The sequence below is a fragment of the Carettochelys insculpta genome, chromosome 17, assembly GCF_033958435.1.
Source record: "Carettochelys insculpta isolate YL-2023 chromosome 17, ASM3395843v1, whole genome shotgun sequence".
NCBI lineage: Eukaryota > Metazoa > Chordata > Testudines > Carettochelyidae > Carettochelys > Carettochelys insculpta.
In genome coordinates this window covers 13,351,494-13,373,567 of record NC_134153.1, presented here as the reverse complement: position 1 = coordinate 13,373,567, position 22,074 = coordinate 13,351,494, and the positions used below count along the sequence as shown (strand labels likewise).

General features: G+C 42.1%; 1 protein-coding gene across 1 annotated transcript in view; it reads left to right on the top strand.

Moving 5' to 3' along the window:
* The first annotated feature begins 1,438 nt into the window (after positions 1-1,438).
* VAPB (VAMP associated protein B and C) overlaps positions 1,439-22,074 on the top strand; it is a 59,272-nt gene continuing 38,636 nt past the window's right edge. The window contains exon 1 of the mRNA XM_075011586.1: positions 1,439-1,694. Coding sequence (XP_074867687.1) covers positions 1,637-1,694 — 58 coding nt within the window. The 5' untranslated portion in view covers positions 1,439-1,636. The remainder of the gene's footprint in view (positions 1,695-22,074) is intronic.

Below are 22,074 nucleotides of genomic sequence, written 5' to 3'. Positions count from 1 at the left end.
ATCTAACATTCTGTCTACACTTTAAAGCACAAGCATAGCTCCCAGTGCTGTAGCCTGGTTTATCCTGGCGTTTTACAGTGCTGTAACTTGCTGTGCTGAGGGGGGCAGGGGTTCACACTTCTGAGCCAGAACGTTGCAGCACACTAAAGTGACACTGTAGACTTAGCCTTGGAATGCCGAATAAATATTCTTGCCTATGTGGAAGACTAGTTCTTATATCTAAGCAGAATTCTCTGCATCAGACTGCATTCAAGTTCTTCATGTACTATTCTTAAGACTGTGCGCTTAGTCTGCTTCATGCTATACCTAGGATCTGCACCCAACCTATGTGACATACTCAAGCATTTCCTATTATTTCTGGCCAGAGTCTAACTCTTTTCAGTTCTCGTGCTGTGTAACCTGCAGGCTAGTCTCAAGACAAATGTCAAGTCCAGCACCTGTTGCGCCCAGACTGCACCCATTTTGGTTGGTGATATTCCCAGGATCCACATCTAACCCATTCTATACTGCTCCCAGACTGTTAAATTACTATTAACCTACCTAAATAGAAACTTGAACTATGTATCTGTACTACAGCATCATATCCATATTCCCAGGCTCTGTAAACTTCTGGCACAAGCAGCTCCCTGGCTTGGCCCTCAGCCCAGCATGCACTAGTCCTGTGGTCTACTCCATTCCAACCATACCACCAGCCAAGACCAGCTACTGGCCAGCACTCTCAGGACCAGAACTTGACACCCTTTACAGCCACTGACTAGCACTTTCCAAGTGGGTCTTCAATTTAAAAAGATGGGTCAGTTTGCAGCAAGACCTACAGGAGTCAGAGTGGGCAGTTGGGGTCAGAATCCAACTCCACAGCAGTATTATCCCTCTAAGCTGAGCAGTTGGGCAGCCACCCAGGAGAGATTCAGATGCTGCCCAGCTGATTAGCATAGCGCCCAGAGCCAGCAGCAGGTGGTGGTGCACATCTGTACATACCTTGGGGGCACAGAACAAACTGTGTTCTGCCCATGGATGGAATAAATTACCGGGAGCACAGCTCTGCAGGCACTCCAGCCCGGCCATGCACCCACTACAGTCACCTGTTGCCTTCCTCCCAAGCGCTGTATTCTGCCTGGTGCGCGCTCCCCTTCCCTTCCCAACCCCACGTTCACTGTGGATGGAGCTGCCTTTGTCCTGCCTTGCGTACCCCCCTCCCAGCCCCGAGCGCACTGCGCCAAGGCCCTTCTGCCCCGACGCCGCAGCGCGCCCCCGTCCTCCCTTGCACACTCTCCTTCTCTCCTCTCCCGCGCGGGGTGCCCCGACCCCTCCTTGCGCGCTGTCCTGCGCACGCCCCACTTTGCGCGCTCGTGCTCTGCGGCCGGGAGGCTCTCGGCGGCGCGGGGCGGAGAGAGACGTCAGTCGCAGCCTCTCTCTGGGCCCCTCCGTGGTGCATCATCCCCGCCTCTTTGCCCGCCTCCTGGTCCGTGAGCAGGGAGCCGGCTGCTTCCTCGCCGCGCAGCCGCCGCCTACCGCCCCCGCCCCGCCTAGAGGCGCCGCCGCTGCCGCTCCCCTGCCGGCCGGTTCCCCGTGGCTAGGGGGTTATTAAACCCGCCGGGCGCCTCCCCGCTGCCCCCTCCTGGCGCCGCCCAAGAACATGGCGAAAGTGGAGCAGGTCCTGAGCCTCGAACCGCAGCACGAGCTCAAATTCAAAGGTGAGGGGCGGCCGCGGCCCAGGGCCGGGCTCCCGCGGCAGCCATTTTCCGGGGGCTGGCGCTCGGCTCCAGCGGCTCGGATGTCCTTCGCTGGCCCCGGCCTGCAGATCCCACTGGGCGCGGGGGCGCTGGGGGCTTCCGGGCCCGTCCGTCCCGAGGCCTGGTCCCGTGAGTCTGTGCTCCGGCCTTGCCCCAGCCCCCTAAGTGCCTCGAGTCCTGAATCTGCGAGACACCCCCCACCCCGGGGGGAAGGGGTGTGAAATACTGCCCACTCTCGGGGGCGGCCTAGTGATGTGCGTGCGTGTGTCAGTGGCACGATGGTGTGGTGCGGTGTGAGCCCACCCACTTCAGATGCCTCCTCTTCCACCACCCTCCCCAGAGAAGCGCCACATTGGGATGAGCTGACCTTCCACGTTGCCTCGGTGTTTATCGTTCGTGCAGAAGGAGGAGCAGCCGCCCCTGTGTCCGCTTCTGTGTGTGATTGCGCTCGGCCTTGAGTTTGGCTCGGGGTGGGTGTAATTCCGTATGACTCTCTTTATATGGCGTCTTTTCTATGAGTCGATATCCTGACCTGCTCCCACGGGTGAAATAATCTGACTGTGGGTTTCATTACAAGCGCAGGCTGCTGTGATTTTTAGAGAGGTAGTGGATGAGGAATAAAAAAAAAAATTTCTCTGCGATAGAAGGCACCATCCGGCATGTCTGGGTGGGTTTTGTGGTTTCTATTTCCTGGAGCGGTTATACAGTCCTTTGAAAAATGTCGAACATGGAACGTGTGGAAAGGGGGTTCACTTGGGGGTTGAAAGACAATCTGAGACTTCTGCCCTTGTATCTGGATTTTTTTTATAAGCTTCTAAGAAAAACATGTTTCAAATCTGCTCCCAGGCAGGCTGTCCTTTTAAAATAAAATCCTGAACATTAATTTTCTTAAATTATTATGTTATAGCTTGATGGACTAGACTTTTGTAACACAATTTACTGAGATTACATATCAACATCGTCATGTTTACTTATAGTAGCAGAAATAGAAATCCACTCTTACAAAAATGTAGCACTGATACTTAGCAAATTTTTAAACATCAGTTTCATTACAATAGTGATAATTTAATGTTATAATATTAATTGCATATTTATTGAAAGCTGCTGTTTAACTATATAAATGTGATAAGATAACATCCTTTTGTATATCCTGGTCATTAGTAAGTATCTCAGAAATAGAGTAAATTATTAAAAACAAACATATCAATAAATATGGTATGAAATCTGTTTTTATTTTGGTGAAAATTAAGGCAACAGTAATGAGTGAAAAATGAGAGGTAAACTGTTGCAGTATAACATAGAAATATAAGAATAAAAGTTCACTCATTAACCAGTAGTTTCTGTTCTATAATTATTGCCATTAGGCTTAAAATTCACTATCTGAATGTATAAGGGACAAAAATTCTGACCTAAATCAGCATTGAGTTAATGAGACCATCATTATTGGGGATTTTTTGTACTTTGTTACTCTACTCTTTCATGAACACAATCTGTTTTAATAAGTGCCAAGATCTTTTGTCTGCTGGACTACAGAGATGACCAGTTGTTGATCAGATAATGCATAGCTTCAAGATGCAGGGCTAAATAGTTAGTGAAATCGTTAACTACTCAATAATCTTTTTTTTTTTTTTAAACCGCTCTAGTATGAGGGGAAATTTGCCATACAAATCTCAAGTGACACTCTTTAGTTAAGTAACTTGATTTAAACTTGTGCTTAAATATCTACACTAGAACAAGATTTACCAAAGATTCAGTTATTAGCATGGAAATACAGATGAAAGATTTGTTCACAAAAGTCATTTCTGAAGTAATTAGTTTATTATGGTTTGGGTAGTGCTTATGTGATATTTTTTTTTTTTTTTTTTTTTTTTTTAATTCTGTTACCTATGAATGTCAGTCTTAACACTTTTCAATATTTTTTCATCTAAAAACTGTATTAGTAGGTATGAATTGCTGAGCAATTTCAGTATCAGAAGACAGTCCATTCCTATATATTGCTCTGTGCTGCCAAGATGTTCTTCGCTGAAAGATCTCAGAACTTTGTAGCCAAACTGATGTCATTGAGGCAGGATTGGGACTTAGTGCTATGTCTAGATTACAGGGATTTGTTGGCAGAAGTTTGTGTCGGAAGATATTTTGCAACAAAACTTCAGTCAACAGATTGCATCTGGCCCCCCGGCAGATCAAAAGAGTGATCCGCTCTGTTGACAGAGAGCTTCCAGAATTCCCAGCCACTCTATCAGCAAAATGGCCGACTGGAACCAGGGCATACAAGGTTGTGGGGAGTCCCAGAGATCTCATCTGTCAACAGAAGGCCCCTGGAATGTCCAGACTGGCATTTTGTCAACAGCAGCATTCTTCCTTGTGCCAAACAGGGTATGGCTGTTAACACGAGCACTGCAGTCTGTCAGCTTACTTTCGACAGAACTTGTTTGGCAGTCTGGACACTTCACCCTGTAGTTTAGACATAGCGTAAGTTTCATAACCCATATGGGAGGTATACAGATCCTAGTGCTGAACTACAGCTAGTTCAGAGTGAAAAACAATAGTGAAGTCTCTAGCTCTAAAATTATACCATTCTGTTCCTTACAAAGGCTATAAAAGAGTATTATCACTTTGATGATCATGTCCAGAGGTGGGGACGTGCTGAGCTGTGGTATGGTATTGAGAGAAAGTCTTCCTTGGCATAGACAAGAGAGGGGTTGCTGCCAGCTCCTTGCTTTCAGGTTGCCTAAAATTGTCCATTATGAAAGATTTTTTTGATGCTGTTTTTGGAAAGTTCTTACACATCTGTAGTTTGCAGCGGATCTTTGAAATTCAGCTACAGCTTTAAGCCTTTGTACTTGTCCCCAGGATATGCTGTTTAGGTGTTACTAAAACCTAATCTGTTTGGGGGGAAAAAATGCCATTCTCTTTCTCTCACTTTCCATGGCAAGCTGTCACAATAAGCCAATGTGAACCGTTAAAAGCCAGTCACACTTACATGTCACTACCAGGCTATCATCAACAGAAGAATCACATGCTAATCTGGGAGTTTGGAGAGAGAAGGGGAAGGAGAAAAAGAGCAAGGCCATGATCTCCACTCCAAGTCCAGTAGTAGAAACAATAGTAAAGAGTAAAATTGCAAGGCACGTAGAAGAGCACGAATTGTTGGGCAAAAGTCAGCATGGTTTCTGCAGAGGGAAGTCGTGTCTAACTAATGTATTAGAATTCTTTGAAGGGGTTAATAAACATGCAGGCAGGGGGCACCCAGTGGACATAATATACCTAGATTTCCAGAAAGCCTTTGACACGGTCCCACACCAAAGGCTTTTATGTAAATTAGGCGGTCATGGGATAGAAGGAAAGATCCTTTCATGGATCGGGAATTGGTTAAAAGACAGAAAACTAAGGGTTAGAATAAATGGTAAATTTTCACAATGGAGGGGGGTAACTAGTGGTGTTCCCCAGGGGTCAGTCCTGGGACCGATCCTGTTCAACTTGCTCATCAATGATCTAGAAAATGAGGTAAGCAGTGAGGTGGCAAAGTTTGCAGATGACACCAAGTTGTTCAGGACAGTCAAAACCAAAAGGGATTGTGAAGAACTACAAAAAGATCTCAGCAAACTGAGTGATTGGGCAGCAAAATTGCAAATGAAATTTAATGTGGGTAAGTGTAAGGTAATGCACATTGGAAAAAATAACCCAAATTACACGTACAACATGATGGGGTCAAATTTAGCTACGACAGGTCAGGAAAGGGATCTTGGAGTTATAGTGGATAGTTCTCTGAAGACATCCACGCAGTGTGCAGCGGCAGTTAGTAAAGCAAATAGGATGTTAGGAATTATTAAAAAGGGATAGATAATAAGACAAAAGATATCATACTTCCCCTATATAAAACTATGGTACGCCCACATCTTGAGTACTGTGTGCAGATGTGGTGGTCTCACCTCAAAAAAGATATATTGGCATTAGAAAAGGTACAGAAAAGGGCGACTAAGATGATTAGGGGTTTGGAACGGGTCCCATATGGAGAGAGGCTAGAGAGACTGGGACTTTTCAGTCTGGAAAAGAGGCGATTGAGGGGCGATATGATAGAGGTATATAAAATCATGAATGGTGTGGAGAAAGTGAACATAGAAAAATTATTTACCTTTTCCCATAATACAAGAACTAGGGGACACCAAATGAAGTTGATGGGTAGTAGGTTCAAAACTAATAAAAGGAAATTTTTCTTCACACAGCGCACAGTCAACCTGTGGAACTCCTTGCCGGAGGAGGCTGTGAAGGCCAGGACTCTATTAGGGTTTAAAAAAGAGCTCGATAAATTTTTGCAGGTTAGGTCCATAAATGACTATTAGCCAGGGGTAAAGTATGGTGCCCTAGCCTTCAGTACAAGGGTAGGAGATGGATGGCAGGAGATAAATCACTTGATCATTGTCTTCAGTTCTCCTTCTCTGGGGCACCTGGCATTGGCCACTGTCGGCAGACGGGATACGGGGCTGGATGGACATTTGGTCTGACCCAGTATGGCCATTCTTATGTTCTTAAGTGGCTACAGCAAGCCATTCCCTTCACCTCCCCTAGCATCACTTGAAGTAGGAGCCCTAATCGTTGTGGAGGAAAAAATAGTCAGGCTCCCATGTTTCCAACTTGTAACTGCCTTCTGTTGTTGCCAGCCAATGTAGTTGGTCCCTCAGATGGAAGTTTTTGCTGCAGGTGCAGGATTCAGACTGTGAGGTATGATGGAGAGAATTGTTATAATTGTATGTGGTATCTCTGTTCATATGTGTGTATATGTTTTCTCTTAAAAATTAGTAAATTAAATGCAAAAACTGTTTAAAAGAACATTATTTACGTTGTAAAGTCAAGTGTTTGAAAGTTAGAAAGGTCCAAATTTATGGCTGCCCATGCTCCCTTATACACAAGGGGAAAGTATTATGCATTTTAGTTTTTAATTACACAATAATACTGTTTCCTCCATAGGACTCCTGCCTCATTGTGAGCACGATATAGACCCCTAAGGGGGGAAATTAAGATTGGATAAACACCTTATTGAAAACTAGGCTTGGAAACATCATTGGTCTCTTAATGCCACCAAGTACAATAAACTCTTTCATATCCAGCATTCTATTATCTGGAACTCTCAAATAACTAGCATATTAACCATTGGTAAATTTTCATTTTTTCCTCAAGTAGAGTACAGGAAAAGTAAATACAGATACAGCAAATAAAGTGTAAGTTTACAGTGTACAATACTACTGTTGGTAAATAAATTACTCAATATTTTTGTTTGTTTCTTAAGATCTAATTTTGTTTTTCTTTAGTGTTATGCATTGCTAGGTATACCTCTCTATTATCCGGAATATTTGAATATCCAGCAACCTCCTGCTATCAGGGCTGCCCCATATAGAAAAGAGTTAAATATTTGAGAATTTAGCTTATTTTAAATACAATTGCAAAGCTGGTGCTTGCTTTGCAGGTTGGGGTGGGGGTGGGATATAAGGAAGCGTTTTTTATTAAAGTACAGTAGAGTCAGATATTAAAATAAAATGGACTGGATTAGGCAGATGAAATATTTTTCATCAGCTTTCTTAGCAACTAGCTGCAAGTAAGCCTGAAGTTGTGACTCAGCCCTGTGCTGTTGTGCTCCCCATTTGTCAAATGGCAATACTGCCAAACGTATGAAGTTAGCAACTTGGAAGACAGACTGATAAGATTTACTTCCATTTGGAAATGCTATTTCCTGTTCCCAGGGCTTCTGCATATATATTCTGCAGCATGTTATAGTTTCATTTGCTGAAAAGAACTGAACAATAACCCTGGAATGAGGAGCACCGTTTACTTTTCCTGTTTAATGAAGAACACTGCTTTGACATTGGCTCAGGCTTGGTTCAGTGGTGGTGTTTTTGTTCTTGGGGTGTGTTTTGTTTTTTTTTTTCTTTTTTTGTTCACACTATCATCTGTATTTGATTCAAATTGACCCAAAATCTCTGGAACCTGCAAGTGGCTCTTTGTTAGTTCTCAGTCCAACTGCTCAAAGTCAGGTAGATCACCAGTGTAATTGACTATTTCTGTCAATCTCAGCAAAGAGGCTCAGGACTGAATAGGTCATGGAAATTAAACTATCCTGTGTCCTTTACATATAGTGTCCATACTCAAAGTTCGAACTATGCCATTTTTGAGGGTTCTTAAGTAAGAACAGTGCAAATGTTTTGTGTCAGTATGGGGATTTCTTGTGTTTTTCACTAGAATGGGCGCTAATCAGCGTGCACAAATAATTAGAAAATGATCTTGAAATTGCCTTGTAGCTATGAATAAAGAGTAAAACTTTAAAATGCATTCAGTACTCTCTTTAAACTCTTAAAAACCAGGAGTCTTTTTGGATTCATGTATATGACAGTCTGTAGTAGGATTTTCTGTGCCATCTTTCCCATAAAGATAACTATATTAATAGCTATCCACTTTCCCTTGGAAAACTTATCAGTTCACACTTCACTTTAATTATGTAACTGATTTTAATCAGAGTAAGTGGTTTTGTACTCTCTCAGGAAAACATTAATTTTTTCCTGCTCATTTGTGTTTGATCATCATAAAAACCTGAGACAATGTCTAAAGATGTGTAAATCTCAATGAACAACCCAAGCATGAAACACTGATTTTCTTAGCAACATTTAAATATTTACAGTTCATTACAGTAGCTCTTTTCTCAATACAAATAAAATCAATAGCTTATTCTAACTACACTAGATGCCTTTTATAGTAGAGCAGACATGGTTTGCACCTACTTGATTATACTGATTTCAAGTGCCTTATTAGTATTTTTATAATTACCTAATCACTTTTCATCAGTTTTAACTTTATAGAAAATTATCACTTAAAAAAAAAACACCAGAGATATATTAAGTTATAATTCATGGCAATCTTAATATCGCCTAGTAAGATTCCTTCAGCATATTCAGACTTTCACATTCAGAAGATAAATATTTTTAGTTACTTGTTCTCTAGCACTACCTCTGTCTATATCTATTCCATATGTTATGGGTTATGAATGTTAGCAAATCCATGGGTGAAGTGTCTTGATTTATAGGAAGTCTGTCTCAAAATAATAAAACTCTGCTAGCTATGTTTCGCTGTATATTTTTTTATATGCTTCCATGACTTTTAAGATTGGATTGAGTTGTTTTTTTTCCAAAGCTGTCTAGGAGATGTGGCCACACCTATTAATTGTAATGGAATATGGCTCTAAATCCCCTAGATTTTGAGAATCTTAACCAGGTCTGTTTTCATTGCCTGCTTGAAAGTGAGCTATTATGGTTTCTGTTACAGACCAAGAATCATGCTGTTTTGTACAGTTCCTTAGGGACTTCTGCTGAAATATTTTCCCTTATGGAAAGCAATAAGTTAGTGGTATATGGCATTATTATACCAATATTACTGCATCTGCTCTAGGAGTGGTTGTACCAATGTAATTATTTGGGGGCAGTGGATGGGAAATCACTATCCTAACCACAGTAGTGTTACAGGTACAGTAGAACCGTGAGAGAGGCACGCTAAAGTTGCGCAAACCTTGGGTTGAAGCTACTGAGTGGCAAGGAGCTAGCACCTGGCTTTGAGCTGCCCGCCACTCAGGGGAGCTGGGAAACTGGCCAGTGCAGCAGCCTGACTGTTGGCTGCTGCCAGGGACAGGAGTGGCTGCCGCCCCTGACAGGAGTGGGAAGACTGCTCCTGTCAGGAGCAGCAGCCTGATTCTCACCATCCCTGACAGTAGCGGTTTCCCCACTCTTGTCAGGGGGATGGAGAGTCAGGCTGCTGCTCCTGGCAGGAGTGGTTTCACAGCTCCTGTCTAGGGCAGGAGCCTGACTCTTGGCTGCTGCCACTTACAGGAATCAGAAACTGGCCAGCACAGCAGCACTGGTCAGTTTCCTGGCTCCTCCATTATGCAAAATTTGTCATAGGCAGGGTTGTGCAAGAACACATCTACTGTACAGGTTGTTCTGTACTGCTACTTCTGTTCTAGTGTGTAGGTTAAATCTCTCTAGTCTGGCACCCTCAGGACCTGACTAATGCCGAAAGAGAATCTGCTGAACCATGGGAAGTTCATATTGTCTTGCAGCATTACCAATGCTTCCACTGCTTACTGGGCTCTGAGAAGACATTTGGGGTAAATAACAGCAAACACACACTGAGAGCAGGGACTGTTGGCTGTAAATAAACTTTATGGGACCAGGGGAAACTTGGCCACACCCATGATAAGTGGGTATCCAGCTAACTAAAATCATGCCAGACTACGGATGTTGCCGGATGAGAGCTTGTCAAATTAGAGAAGCTCAGCTTGTTTGTGTGCAGAATTTCATCTCTCTTGTTTTACTGGCGATAAAGCTTAGTGTAAACACTTGCTTTGAACAACTGAAGTTGTCATTTTAGTCTGAGTTTCCTTTCGTTTTGAGGAACCACTGAAAAATACCCTACCACTTGTAATTAAAATGCCAAAACCCTATAATCCTATAGAAGATTGCCATGGAAAGTACATTGTTTTAGTAATCATTAAAATCAAGTAGGTATTTCTTCAGTCATGTCTAATGAGCATTCTAAGTGTTGAATTTTGCAGAAAACTAGATAATATGTATGTTCCTCTCAGTCTTTGTTGGGGGACTGCATTTGTGGGAGACTAGAATTATGTACTCTGATCTTTCACCCAGGTGGAGATAATGCAGGAATCAAATGACCTTTGCTAATTCTGGCTACATCTTACTGTAACACTAATTTTCTAACATCTCATTGCCATATCCATCAGGTTTGTTCAGTGCAAGGAGAAAACACAAGTATTGAAAGAACCTGACAGTGCAATAAAAAAGCCTTTTTTGTCAGTGTAGTGGGTTGTCTTTGAAAGCTTTATTGGAACTGTTTTAAACAGTTTTGTGTTCATAACTGTTGGCCAGGGCTAACTTCATCTGTTATTTATAGAGAAATAGGACATTTGATGTCACTCCCATAACCTCTATCAGCCAAATTCTGTCTCATTAAGCACAGTTCCTTTTGACATCAGTGGGAATTTAGTTAGGTTAAGGACCTCTGTATTAGGCCTCTCTTTAGTGAAGAATGAACTCCATCACTGTAGACATTTCTCATCACTAGACCTTTCCTCTCTTTGTCCCTCTCCACTGAGTGCAAGAGATGGAAGAAAGCCCTGACTTGACCATGTTTCAGCATATGTGCATCAATATGTTCGCACAATTATCCAGTTTCAGGGCAGGGGTTAAGATAAGGCTCTGCAACTTCGGTTGAATGCACAAAACTATTCTAGACCACTGCTTCACCTACCAAGGTGGGAATTTCTAGTAGGATTATTTTTTTTCCCCTAATGTGACTGGACTAATTGCTAAAATGGTCTGTTAGGCACCTTTTTGTTTAGAAAAGGGTTTCTGCAATCTGCCATAGCTGTCTTGCTTTTGCTGCCACTCAAAATATTCTCCCTCTGTGATAAGGCATGGGTGCCTCCATCTTTAATTAAAAATGGTTGTAAGACATGTTTCGATAGGAAAGAAGTGATTGAGGGCTTATGCTTTAAAAAAAGTTCTACCGTGCAGAGCTGAATAAGCTTCTCCTGTCATCAGTTACATCAAAACTTTTTGCTTTCTCTGAACAACTTTTCTAATGTTTCAAAAACTGGCCCTGCTGCTTTCTGCAGTATTTTCCCATATTGTAGTAACAATTATATTAAAATAATCTCTTTATTAAATTCCATAGTTCTTCATTGAGCCATAAACAAAGCTCCTGTTGTCATGTTGCTATGGATTAAAGATGCTGTGTTGCTAAACAATTTAGTCTTGTGTTTTTTTTGTTCCGTTTCAATAGTAGGGGATAGGAAGCTAGGGAAGGAGAGGTAGGATATATATGTCTGGTGATCCAAGTCATTTACAATGTGAATTTTAAGATTCTGTTAAGTATGGGACCTACAATGGAGGGAAATCTTGTGTTCTGCAAGTAGTTTTAAGACCTGGTGTGAGTCTCTTGAGCTCACGGAAACTCAGGAAAATGAAAGCTTTATAAAATGCCTCTTTGCTTCTTATTTATACCATGTGGCTTTTATACCATTTCTGCAAATGTTTGCTCTGCTAAACTTGAGCATGCCTTATTTTTTTTGTTTTGTGCTCCATCAATTTCCAGTTCTGTGCAGAATAAACAATAACAAAATGAGAGATTGTGGGCAAAGAATTGATTACCTTTAATTGTATTGGAATACAAGCTTTAATTTTATAACTATAGTGAGGCTATAATATAGGTGCCTGCAGTTACAGTAGCAGTTACAAACTGAACTGATCACTGCAGGAGTAATGCAGAAATTGATTAATAATTGATTATTTTTTAGATGCTTTCCACCTCATTATGTTGTATTTTGTTTGTGACTTCTAGGTTTTTCCCCTGCCTCATAGGTCTCTGGTCACTCCCAAGCGCTTCTTAGTTTTGTTTTCCCTCACATCTCAAAAACAGTAGTAATAATCCCGCTCTCCAAGTGTTCAACAGTGGAACTATAGCTTCCACCAGTATAGAATCATAGACTTGTAGTGCTGGAAGGGACCTCAGGAGGTCATCTAGTCTATCCCTCTGTCTAAAGTAGGATCAACCCCAGCTAAATCATTCCGGCCAGGACTTTAAAACCTCTATGGGTGGAGATTCCACCACCTCTCTTGGTAATGCATTCCAGTGCTTCACCACCCTCCTGGTGAAATAGTTTTTCCTAATATATAACCTACACCTCTCCCTCTGTAACTTCAGACCATTGCTCCTTGTTTTGCCATCTGTCACTACTGAGAACAGAGTCTACCTTCTTTAGTGCCCCCCTTCAGGAAGTTGAAGGCTTCTATCAAATCCGCCCCCCCCCCCCCAGTCTTCTCTTCTGCAAATTTAAAAAAGCCTAAATCTCAGCTTCTCCTCATGGGTCATGTGCTCCAGCCCCTTAATCATTTTTGTTGTCCTCCACTGAACCCTCTCCAATATATCTACATCCTTTCTATACTGCGGGGGGGGGGGGGGGGGGGGGGACCAGAACTGGGCGTAATACTTCAGATGTGGCTTCATCCGTGCCATATAGAGGGAATAACAACTTCTCTATATCTGCTGGAAATGCTTCTCCTAGTGTACCCCAATATGCCATTAGCTGTCTTGGCTACAAGGGCACACTGACTCTCTTCCAGCCTCTCATCTACTGTAATCCCCAGGTTCTTTTCTGCTGCACAGCCACTTAGCCAGTCGATCCCCAGCCTGTAACAGTGTTTGGGATTCTTCCATCCCAAGTGCAGGACTCTGCACTTCTCCCTGTTGAACCTCATCAGATTTCTTTTGGCCCAAATTTGTCTAGGTCACTCTGGACCTTATCCCTACCCTCCAATGTATCTAGCTGACCCCTTAGTTTAATGTCCTCTGCAAATTTGCTGAGAGTGCAGTCCATCCCCTTGTCCAGTGCAGGATTGATCTCCATTTTTAGGTTGTGAATAAATTAATAGCAGAAGTTACTTTATAAACTGCTGGATGTGCAGCCAGTCTGTGTATCATGAAACCTTTAATTTATGTCTACTGTTGTGTTTATTCACTTGCAAATTATGTATAATTTTAAGTATCTTTGAATTTTTTCCAATTCAGTAACAACCTTGTAGCTATAAATTACATGTATAGTAGATACAAACACATACAGTTTGATTTGTATATAGAAAATGAATATATTAAAACCAGATAGCATGAGCAAAATTATTCTCCATTTATTCTAAAGCCATCACGTTAATGATGATGCTGATGTTGCTGTTTGTTACAGTGGCGGCACATCTAATAGGAGCCCTATGGTATAAATAGACAGGTCGTAGCAGATAGATAATGCATGTTTCTTTGAATTACCCATATTGCTGTAACTCTTGTCCATTTACTGTTCATAGTAGCTGTCTCTCTTCCTCCCTTCTGCCAATATTCAATACATTCTGGATTCTTTGAGGAGATAGGGCTTGCATGGCCAGAAAAAAATATTTCAGAGGAAGCAGAAGAAAATACAGCTATCAAAACATAAAATGAGTACACTAACATCACTAAGTCTTTTTTTTTTTTTTTTTTTTTTAAGAAGACAAATTCTGAAATACAATTTTTGCTGCTTTTTAAGTCTGCTGACTTCAGAGTACAGATAACAATATGAGTAGTGTCACTGTAGGATTCTCCAGCATTTGTGCTTCTCTTTGCTGTTGGAAGGACTATTTGCATATATGGGGCATGCTTAATTCTCCATACTCATTTGGTCTTTGGTCACTGAGACTAACAAGGATGCAGGTATTGGGAATGGGACTGATAACACAAACTGACTTCAGAACTCCTAAACGTGATTTAGTAACTATTGTGTTTGGGTCACTACTGAACTCAGTCTGGATTCATGCTGGCATAGCCAGAAGATGGAAAAACGCCATCCTCTTACAGCAAACATTCATATCCAGCATTCTGTTACCTGGAACTCTCACGTAACTGGCATTTTAACGATAAGTAAATTTTAGTTACATTTTCCATAAGTGTAATATAGTGAAAGTAAATACAAATACATCAAATACAATGTAAGTTTACAATGTACCATACTACTGTTGTTGATAAATGAAGTACTCTGCATACATTTTTGTTTCTTAATATCTAATTTTTGTTTTTCTTTAGTGTTACACATTGTCAGGTATACCTCTGTATTATCCAGAATATATGAATATCCTGCAACCTCCTGGTCCCAGGGCTCCCAGATATGTTACTGTACTAATATCCAGGATTAGCTGTTCACTTACAGAAGAGCCGTTTAAAAAAAGTACAGGTCACATGTCCATAAGCCAGGATTGGCACATCTCTGGTAAATCATGTAAGTTGTGTTGATGAGGTGGAAAGTAGCTGCAAGATAAAGTAACTAATGATTTGACATAATTTTAAAGACAGAAAATGAAAATACAGAAACAGTTGTCTAAACCAAATGTACAAAAATTATACAGAAAAACCTACTTTTCATGGCAAATTCTCTTCTGGACTGACATTTCTAGAAGCTTTTTTTTAGCTTGCATATAGTATCAAGTTTATACTTCACATGCATATGTACTCCACCCCAATATCCCCAATCCATCCAAACTAAAACAAATAGGGCTTGATTTTTTTTAAGTGCTAAGCATCCAGAACACTAGTGGAAGTTCCTGGGATCTGAGCATCTCTGGAAAAATTAGGTCCATAAGGTCTTTAATATGAGTTTCAGCATCTGTGCTGTTCGCAGCAAGCTTGGGGAGAGAGAATGGAGTGTGACTCAGCAGATTCATGGTGCTCCAGAAGTGCTGGGAGGGTGAAGGAGAAGGAGGTACTGCAGCCCAGTGCGCAAGAGGCATGTTGGGGGGGAAAGGGGCCAAACAGAGGTGCATGGGTCTTAGGTGGAATCCCAGTGGGCCGCATACAGTTTACAGGTTGCCCACCACTGCTGTACCCCCCCAATACACACACATCCCAACTGTCTGCCTTAGCTCCCTTCCCATGTTCTGAACGCTTTAAACAGAATAGTTGACTAACTGGCACCCCTATTCCCCCAGCTTGTTAGATAACAAAGCTTCAACAAATGTTTGTTCCATGCATCAGCAAGATTACGTGATGCATTTGGAACCCAGATCTAAAATAATGCTTCAGACCCTTAAAAATGGATGTCTGAAAGTAAAATCCAGCCAAATGTGCTGTTGACAGTTTACTTACTTTTGTGTACTTAATCATGCATAGATAAAACATGTATTAAATTTAGGACACAAGAAAAAAATATTTGCTCACATTTTCTGTTGTGTAAGACTTTTAAAACTACTCAATGCAAAATGTTTGGATATGAAGAAATCAGACTGGAATAAGCAAGTAAAGATCACATAAAATAGAAGTGTGTGCTCTTCTGTCTCTGTTGGCAAGCTTGAATGTAACTTCACTATTCAATTTTTGCAGCTGTGAACTCAAACAGTTAATGTCACTAAAGATATAGAAGCGACAAAGGATTATGGCCATTCATATACTGAGAGTATTCTTTCATTCTTTTAATCTTTTTTTTTCACCTCTCTCCCTCCACCCCACTGTGTGTGAGGCACATTCTTGGCAATAGATTGTGGCAAAACAGGCAAGAGGAGGACACTGAATAAATTATAAACCTATGAACAGGTTCCAAGTTTAGCATCTGGATCTCCTATTCATGTTGGGTTTTTATTTACTTCTCTGTCCTCTTGAGCAATATTCCCTCTAGTTTTCCCTCCATGTGCTGATTTTTTTTATTCAGGTGCTGAATAATTTTTTTATGTGCACCAAGGCACACGTGAGCATGCACTACCAGTAGAAACAAAACCTAGCTGTGGGTAATGTTAATCTGCTGGGCAGCATCTGAATCTTTTCAGTGGCTGCAGAAATGCACAGCTTACAGGGAATGCTGCTGTTGTAATTTTTAAAATGAAAAACTCCTAATTTTTAAACATTATTCCATCATCTGTACCTTGACATGGTGAATGCCTTCATGTAACATTTCACTTTTCCAGCTGCTCCTTTCTCCAGGTTACTTCAGCTGGAAATAAGGAAGGGAGAAATGATGTTCTCTTTTTCTACTCCCCTGACACCAACCATCCTTGCAGGTGGGAGTATTCATGGTGGTAAGGGGGAGAGATTTTATTCCAGGACTGAGTTCCCATTTAAAATCTGTGTATTTGACCATAGGCGTTCCACTGATGGTACATGTAGCCCTGTGCACTTAAGTTGGAATTCATTTGTCCAGCAGTATCTGGGGGGACTTAGGGGTATGTCTTCAATACGGAAATAGTCTGTGAGCCTAGCACTTGCAAAGCATCCCTGCTGCAAAGCCCTGCCTATGCCAATTTATAGGAGCAATTTTTATGTGCTTCAGGAAAGAAAGATTTGGCAATATAGAGTTAGCTACCAAACTTCCAGGAGAAATAGCTCTGGACTTCTAGGTCCTAGGGCTTCCTGCTGTAATATAATTCAGCATACTACACCTCCATTTTCACTGCCTACAACAGTGTTTGAAGTTATGTATGAGCCCATCAGACATCATGTAGACAAAGTGTAGGACCCCCTCTCCACAAGAAGTCCTGTAACTTTATATTGGTAAAAAGATCCTGAGAAAGTTTGTGAAACAGTTCTCTTCTGTCCACCATTGCATCCAAGTAGTAACAAATGCCTCCAATTTGAGATGCTAGGGCTTCATCTGGGCCACTTACAGACTTATGCGTCTTTTCAAGAAGCCCAGTTGCATATAAGCACTGTGGAGTTGAGCACAGTTAGTCATGCTTTCATAATATTGCTTTCAGGGAATCACCTGCTCAGGCTGTGACAGAGAACACCACAGCAATATTTTACATAGCCACACAGGGAGGAGCAGGATCCACCTCTCTTTGCCAGGAACGTGTGAAACTGATGTATTTATGGCAATGTAAGTCAAACTAGTCTTCCCTTAACAGATGTACAGAATATTCTGTCTGATAGCTTCAGCCATTCTATAGGCAATCCTGAATGGGCATTACAGACTGGAATCAAGAATTGTCCTAGAAATATTCGTCAAGGACAGTCTCTCATAGCTCTGTTTATTGTTACAAACAGAAAATGTTCCACATTCTGCTACAGAGGAGATCGTGGCCAAGGGCTTCTGTCAGATGCATTCCAGATTCCCTAGTCTCCAAGTCTAATATGGGCTTAGCTTCCTTTTTTAAATCTCAAGAATAACTTGAAAACTCACCAAGACTTGGACAAAATGACAGTCCTGGCACAAGCAACACTAAAGCAGTTTTAGTTCTTGGATCTAATGAAGCTGTTAGTTTGGCCCCCAGTTCAGCAACTTAAATGGAACCTGATTTAACAAAGGGAGGGCCAAGTCCATCTTCACTATTCCTTACTGGTTGCTGGTGGTTGTCAGTGCTAGAGAGAAGCTCTTCATCAGAAATCCAGAATACACTTGTAAGAGTAGAAAGAAAACTACCAGGACTACCTTCTTTACCAAATGGAAAAAATTATCTAAGCCAGTCATCTACTTCTAAGTTCCTTATGGATTTCCAAGCATACTGCTTATCATTAAAGAGGTCAGGGTTGATCATGAATTTAAGGTTACGACTATGCTACCTCAGAAGATCAACCTGCTCATGGTTGATCTTCTGGGGTTTTGTTTTGCGCATGTGTGAAACAGTGCATTCTGTGGTCAGTGTTGAAGGTTAGGAAAGATCAATGGGACCTTCCACTGACCTTCTTCCTTATAGACCGACGTTAAAGTCGACTGCTAAGTCGATTTTTAGCTACACAATTGGCATAGCTAAAATTGCGGATTGGCTGTCTGCTTCTGTCTAGTACAGGCATAGCTTGGAATGACTTGCAAAAATACTCTTGGGCTAATCCATCTTCAGCTCAAAAGCTCTCGATGTTCTCTCATCACATAATAGCTAAATTCCTAAAGGGTCTTATCAGGGTTTTTTCGCTAATAAGATGATGTGTGGCCCCATGGTATTTAAATATATTAGTGCAGATGATCGGAATGCCCTCTGAGTCCCTTTCATCCTGCTGTTCTTTTTCACCAGCCCATCAAAACCAGTGTTTTTGGTTATAATAACACTTGCTTAAAGGGTGTGAGAGACTGCCTTATTCTGTCCATACAGAATATGGTAATACTTTGGATAAAAAAAATAAAAGTAGGTCTCAGAATAGATCAGAAGTGTGTGATAGAGGTGTACAGATTTGCCTACTTTTTTTTCTTTAATCTTCTTCACATTTAGGATGAGAGGGCTGTTTTCAGGGAAGAACTTGTGAAACATTTATATTTATATAATGCCGATTATTCAGTTTCTCATTCCTCAACTACTTTGATTTTAAAAAGTTGCTCATGCATGCTTAATTACAGGTGTCTAGAGGGCCACATGATAATGATTAAAACATAGAATGTAGTGTGTTTGAAATACTCATCTTCATAAGATTCCCTGTGATTAGGTAAATAGTATACTAACTTTACAGGTATAGAAATTTTAAGGGCCCAAACTTACTTCTGTTCAGATTGATATCCATGCCCATTGATTTTAATGAGGACCAAGACCTTTTAAGCAATCTAAGACACTAGTTCTCAAATTCTGGTCAGGTCACAGGTTCGGACTACCGTTCCAGCCCCACGGTCCCCCACCTCCTATGAGGTTGGAGGACTAGGTCCTGAGCCTCATGGGTCAGATCCAGCCCACAGGAGGGAGAAGTGACCACACACTGCATTCCCCTCCCCCCAGTTGAGAGAGCAGCTGGGCTAGAAACCTCTGGTGGGGTGTGGGGTCTTCCCCAGCTACTCCCTGCATCCTCCCTCCTGGCTAGTACTCACTCCTGCACCCTGCTTCCTGCTCAGACCCCCACCCTCTAGTCTACTGCTGCATCCACCTCCGACTCAGACCATGCAGCCCCATCCTTATCCCTCTCCCCAGTAGCCCCCTTTTACACAGTGAACCCCACACCAGAACCTAAAGGGGTCCACAAAATCTGAGGTCCCTTGACCTCAGCAGAGTTAATCCAGCCTGTGGGAAGCTCTGAACCTCAGACCTCTCTGTACTGCTGCCCCACATGGAGCATCAGGAGTAAGGTGTCACAGTCAGGGGGCCACATCAGTACGGATTGGTGGGGGAATTTTGTTTTCTCTTTTTTGTGTGGCCCACAACTGATTTCTGCCCCACCCCCGTTCCCCCCATGGGTCAGCAACCTCTAATGAGGGGGGAAAAGTTTCCCCTCCCCTGCCATAAATAAAGACAATGTTGAAAACTTGTTTTGAATATAACTTAATGTGTTATTGGAAAACAAAGTTTGATAAATGAACATATGCAATAAGATCTAAATATATGCCCCCTTATGTTTATAGCTGTGTATTTATTATGGCCTAGTAGTCTCATATAAATAAGTTAGAGATAAGTGTGTTTTGTTATCTTGAGTTGCTGGCTGGTGGTCCGTGGAAAGATGCGAGTGGTGTGGGCAATGGGCCAAAAAGTTTGAAAGCTGTTCATATATGGATAGACAGCAAGACTGTGGTACAGCTTTGATTGGAACTCAGAATTTCCTGACTCTCAGCCCTATACAGTAAACTTTCATATCCACCAGTCCCTGGACCAGGATGTTGCCGGATATTCAAATATTCTGGATATCGGAGAGCAGTTAAGAAGAGGCAGAGTCGGTGGTGGTCGTCGTCCGTCTCTCTCCTCCCCCCCCCCCCCCCCCCCCCGCATAACATAGTTCAGCACTGCCCCCCTCCAACCGCACTCCAGCGCTGGCTCCGGCTCAACTACTGCCCCTATCTTGTTGGTGGGGACAGAGTGAAGCTGCTTGAAGATGACAATGGGAGGGTCGTCATGCCAGGAGTCACTCTGGGCAGCAGATGCTGGGTGGGAGAGTGGAGGAGCCCACCGGCTGCACACACAGGCAGCATAGGTGGATGCATAACCCCTAGCGATGATGCCGCTTCTCCACACACTCACCCAGTGTCCACTGCCCAGAGCTACTCAGCTGTGAGTTCTGGTGGTTATTTGAGTGTTCTGGTTACTCAAATACTGGATGAAAAAACTTACTATAATTGTTCTGGTAGACCATGCTGTCACACTTTACATTTCAGCTTAATTCATTTTAAAGCTTATACTTAAAGGACATCATATACGTGAAATTTAATCAAATCTCAAAAGACAATTGAAGTAGCAACTGCTGTGCTTGCCACTGAGAGAGCCTTTTATCAGTCTTTGTGGTTTTACAATCGACCATTTTTCTTTCAAAAAATATTTCTCCATTATATCTGGGGTAAGGTGCAAACAAACTAGGGGGTAAAGAATGTGCCAAAGAGTAACTGACTTAAAAATCTGTGAAATGCATAGTAAACAGAGAAAATAGGTTTAACTGGTCTTTCAGTTAAATTAATCAGAGGTGTTCTCATTATTTGTAACAGGTTCTAAAATTAGATACGTGGGACTGTTTTGTTTCGGTTTGTTCCCTTTAAGTTGAGCGTGTCCCTGTAAAACTCACAGGAGGATAACCCACACTGCCACCCGTGCTATGATGCTCATACTTCCATTTTTAGTTCATGTATAGGTAGTTTCTGTGTGTCTGAATTGCAAATTGCCCTAAGTGAGAAGTTTCAATGATACAAGTACATAAGTAGTCTTTTTTGAAGTTAACCAGGTACTTAAGACCATGCCTGAATTAAGCTTGGAGAATGAACACACTTAATGTTAATATGGAGCATGTGTGCACTTTAAATCAGAGATGTGATTCCCAGCTTGAGAAGATCGCTCCTTCTGGTGCTCAGGATACTACAGCTGTGTTATTTTAGGACATTACTCTTGCACTAGTGATCAAGCCTTGGTGCGGCTAGCCCTTCCCACCACATGTGCTGCCACAGCTACACTATTTTTAGCACACTAGTTTGTCTATCACATCTCTAGCTTGAAGTATAGGCACGCCCTTTATGTTTTCATTGCTTTTTCCCCAGTATAAGGGGCTTCGAGTGGGAAATACATAATAAAGGGCACGAAATGTAGAAGCCATCCAAAGTGGTGTGTGTTTGCCATGGTACACGGTGATGGAGTAGCATGTGTAGTGTACTACTCGGCAGATGGCTATTAGCTTGCTGACATGAATTTGTGTGGTGCCTTTGTAAGGCAATGAGCCGTTGTTAAATTTTATAGTTGACATGGTACTCTTTTGATATAATAGTCAACTACACTTTTTCAATAAGATTAATACAGTACTGGTGTTAGAATAGGAAATGCAGCATGGCAAATTGAGATAATGCAGTGATCTTCCTATGCCAAAGGTTGTGTGCATTGTTCCTGGATGGAAAACCACAAGAAACTGCTCGAAAATAACTAATGGAAAAATATGTTCAAGTACATATGAAAGTCAGATACCTCCTGTCCTCGGTAATATGCGCTTGTCAGCTATAATGTACAAATTAGGTGGTACTTTTTTTTTTTTTTTTTAATATTGCTAGACACCGCATGCATGTACTCAGCTGTGAGGGTTGCCAACAGTTTAATCACACAAACCCAAATACCCTTCCTCTGCCCCTTTTCCAGAGGCCACACCCCCTTCTCCGAGGATACATCCGCTCACTTTATCCCCTTCATTTATTTTCACAAGGATGGGGCAAGGGATTGGGACGTGTGGGGGGCTCTGGGTTGAGCCTGAGGCAGGAGTTTGGGGTGCAGAATATGGGCTCTGAAAGGGAGTGTGGGAGCAGGAGGAGGCTTAGGGCTGGAGTTTGGGGTGCAGGAAGGAATGCAGGGTGTGGACTGTCAGATTGAGTTTGAGTGCAGGAGGGGGCTTAGGGTTGGGGTGTGGG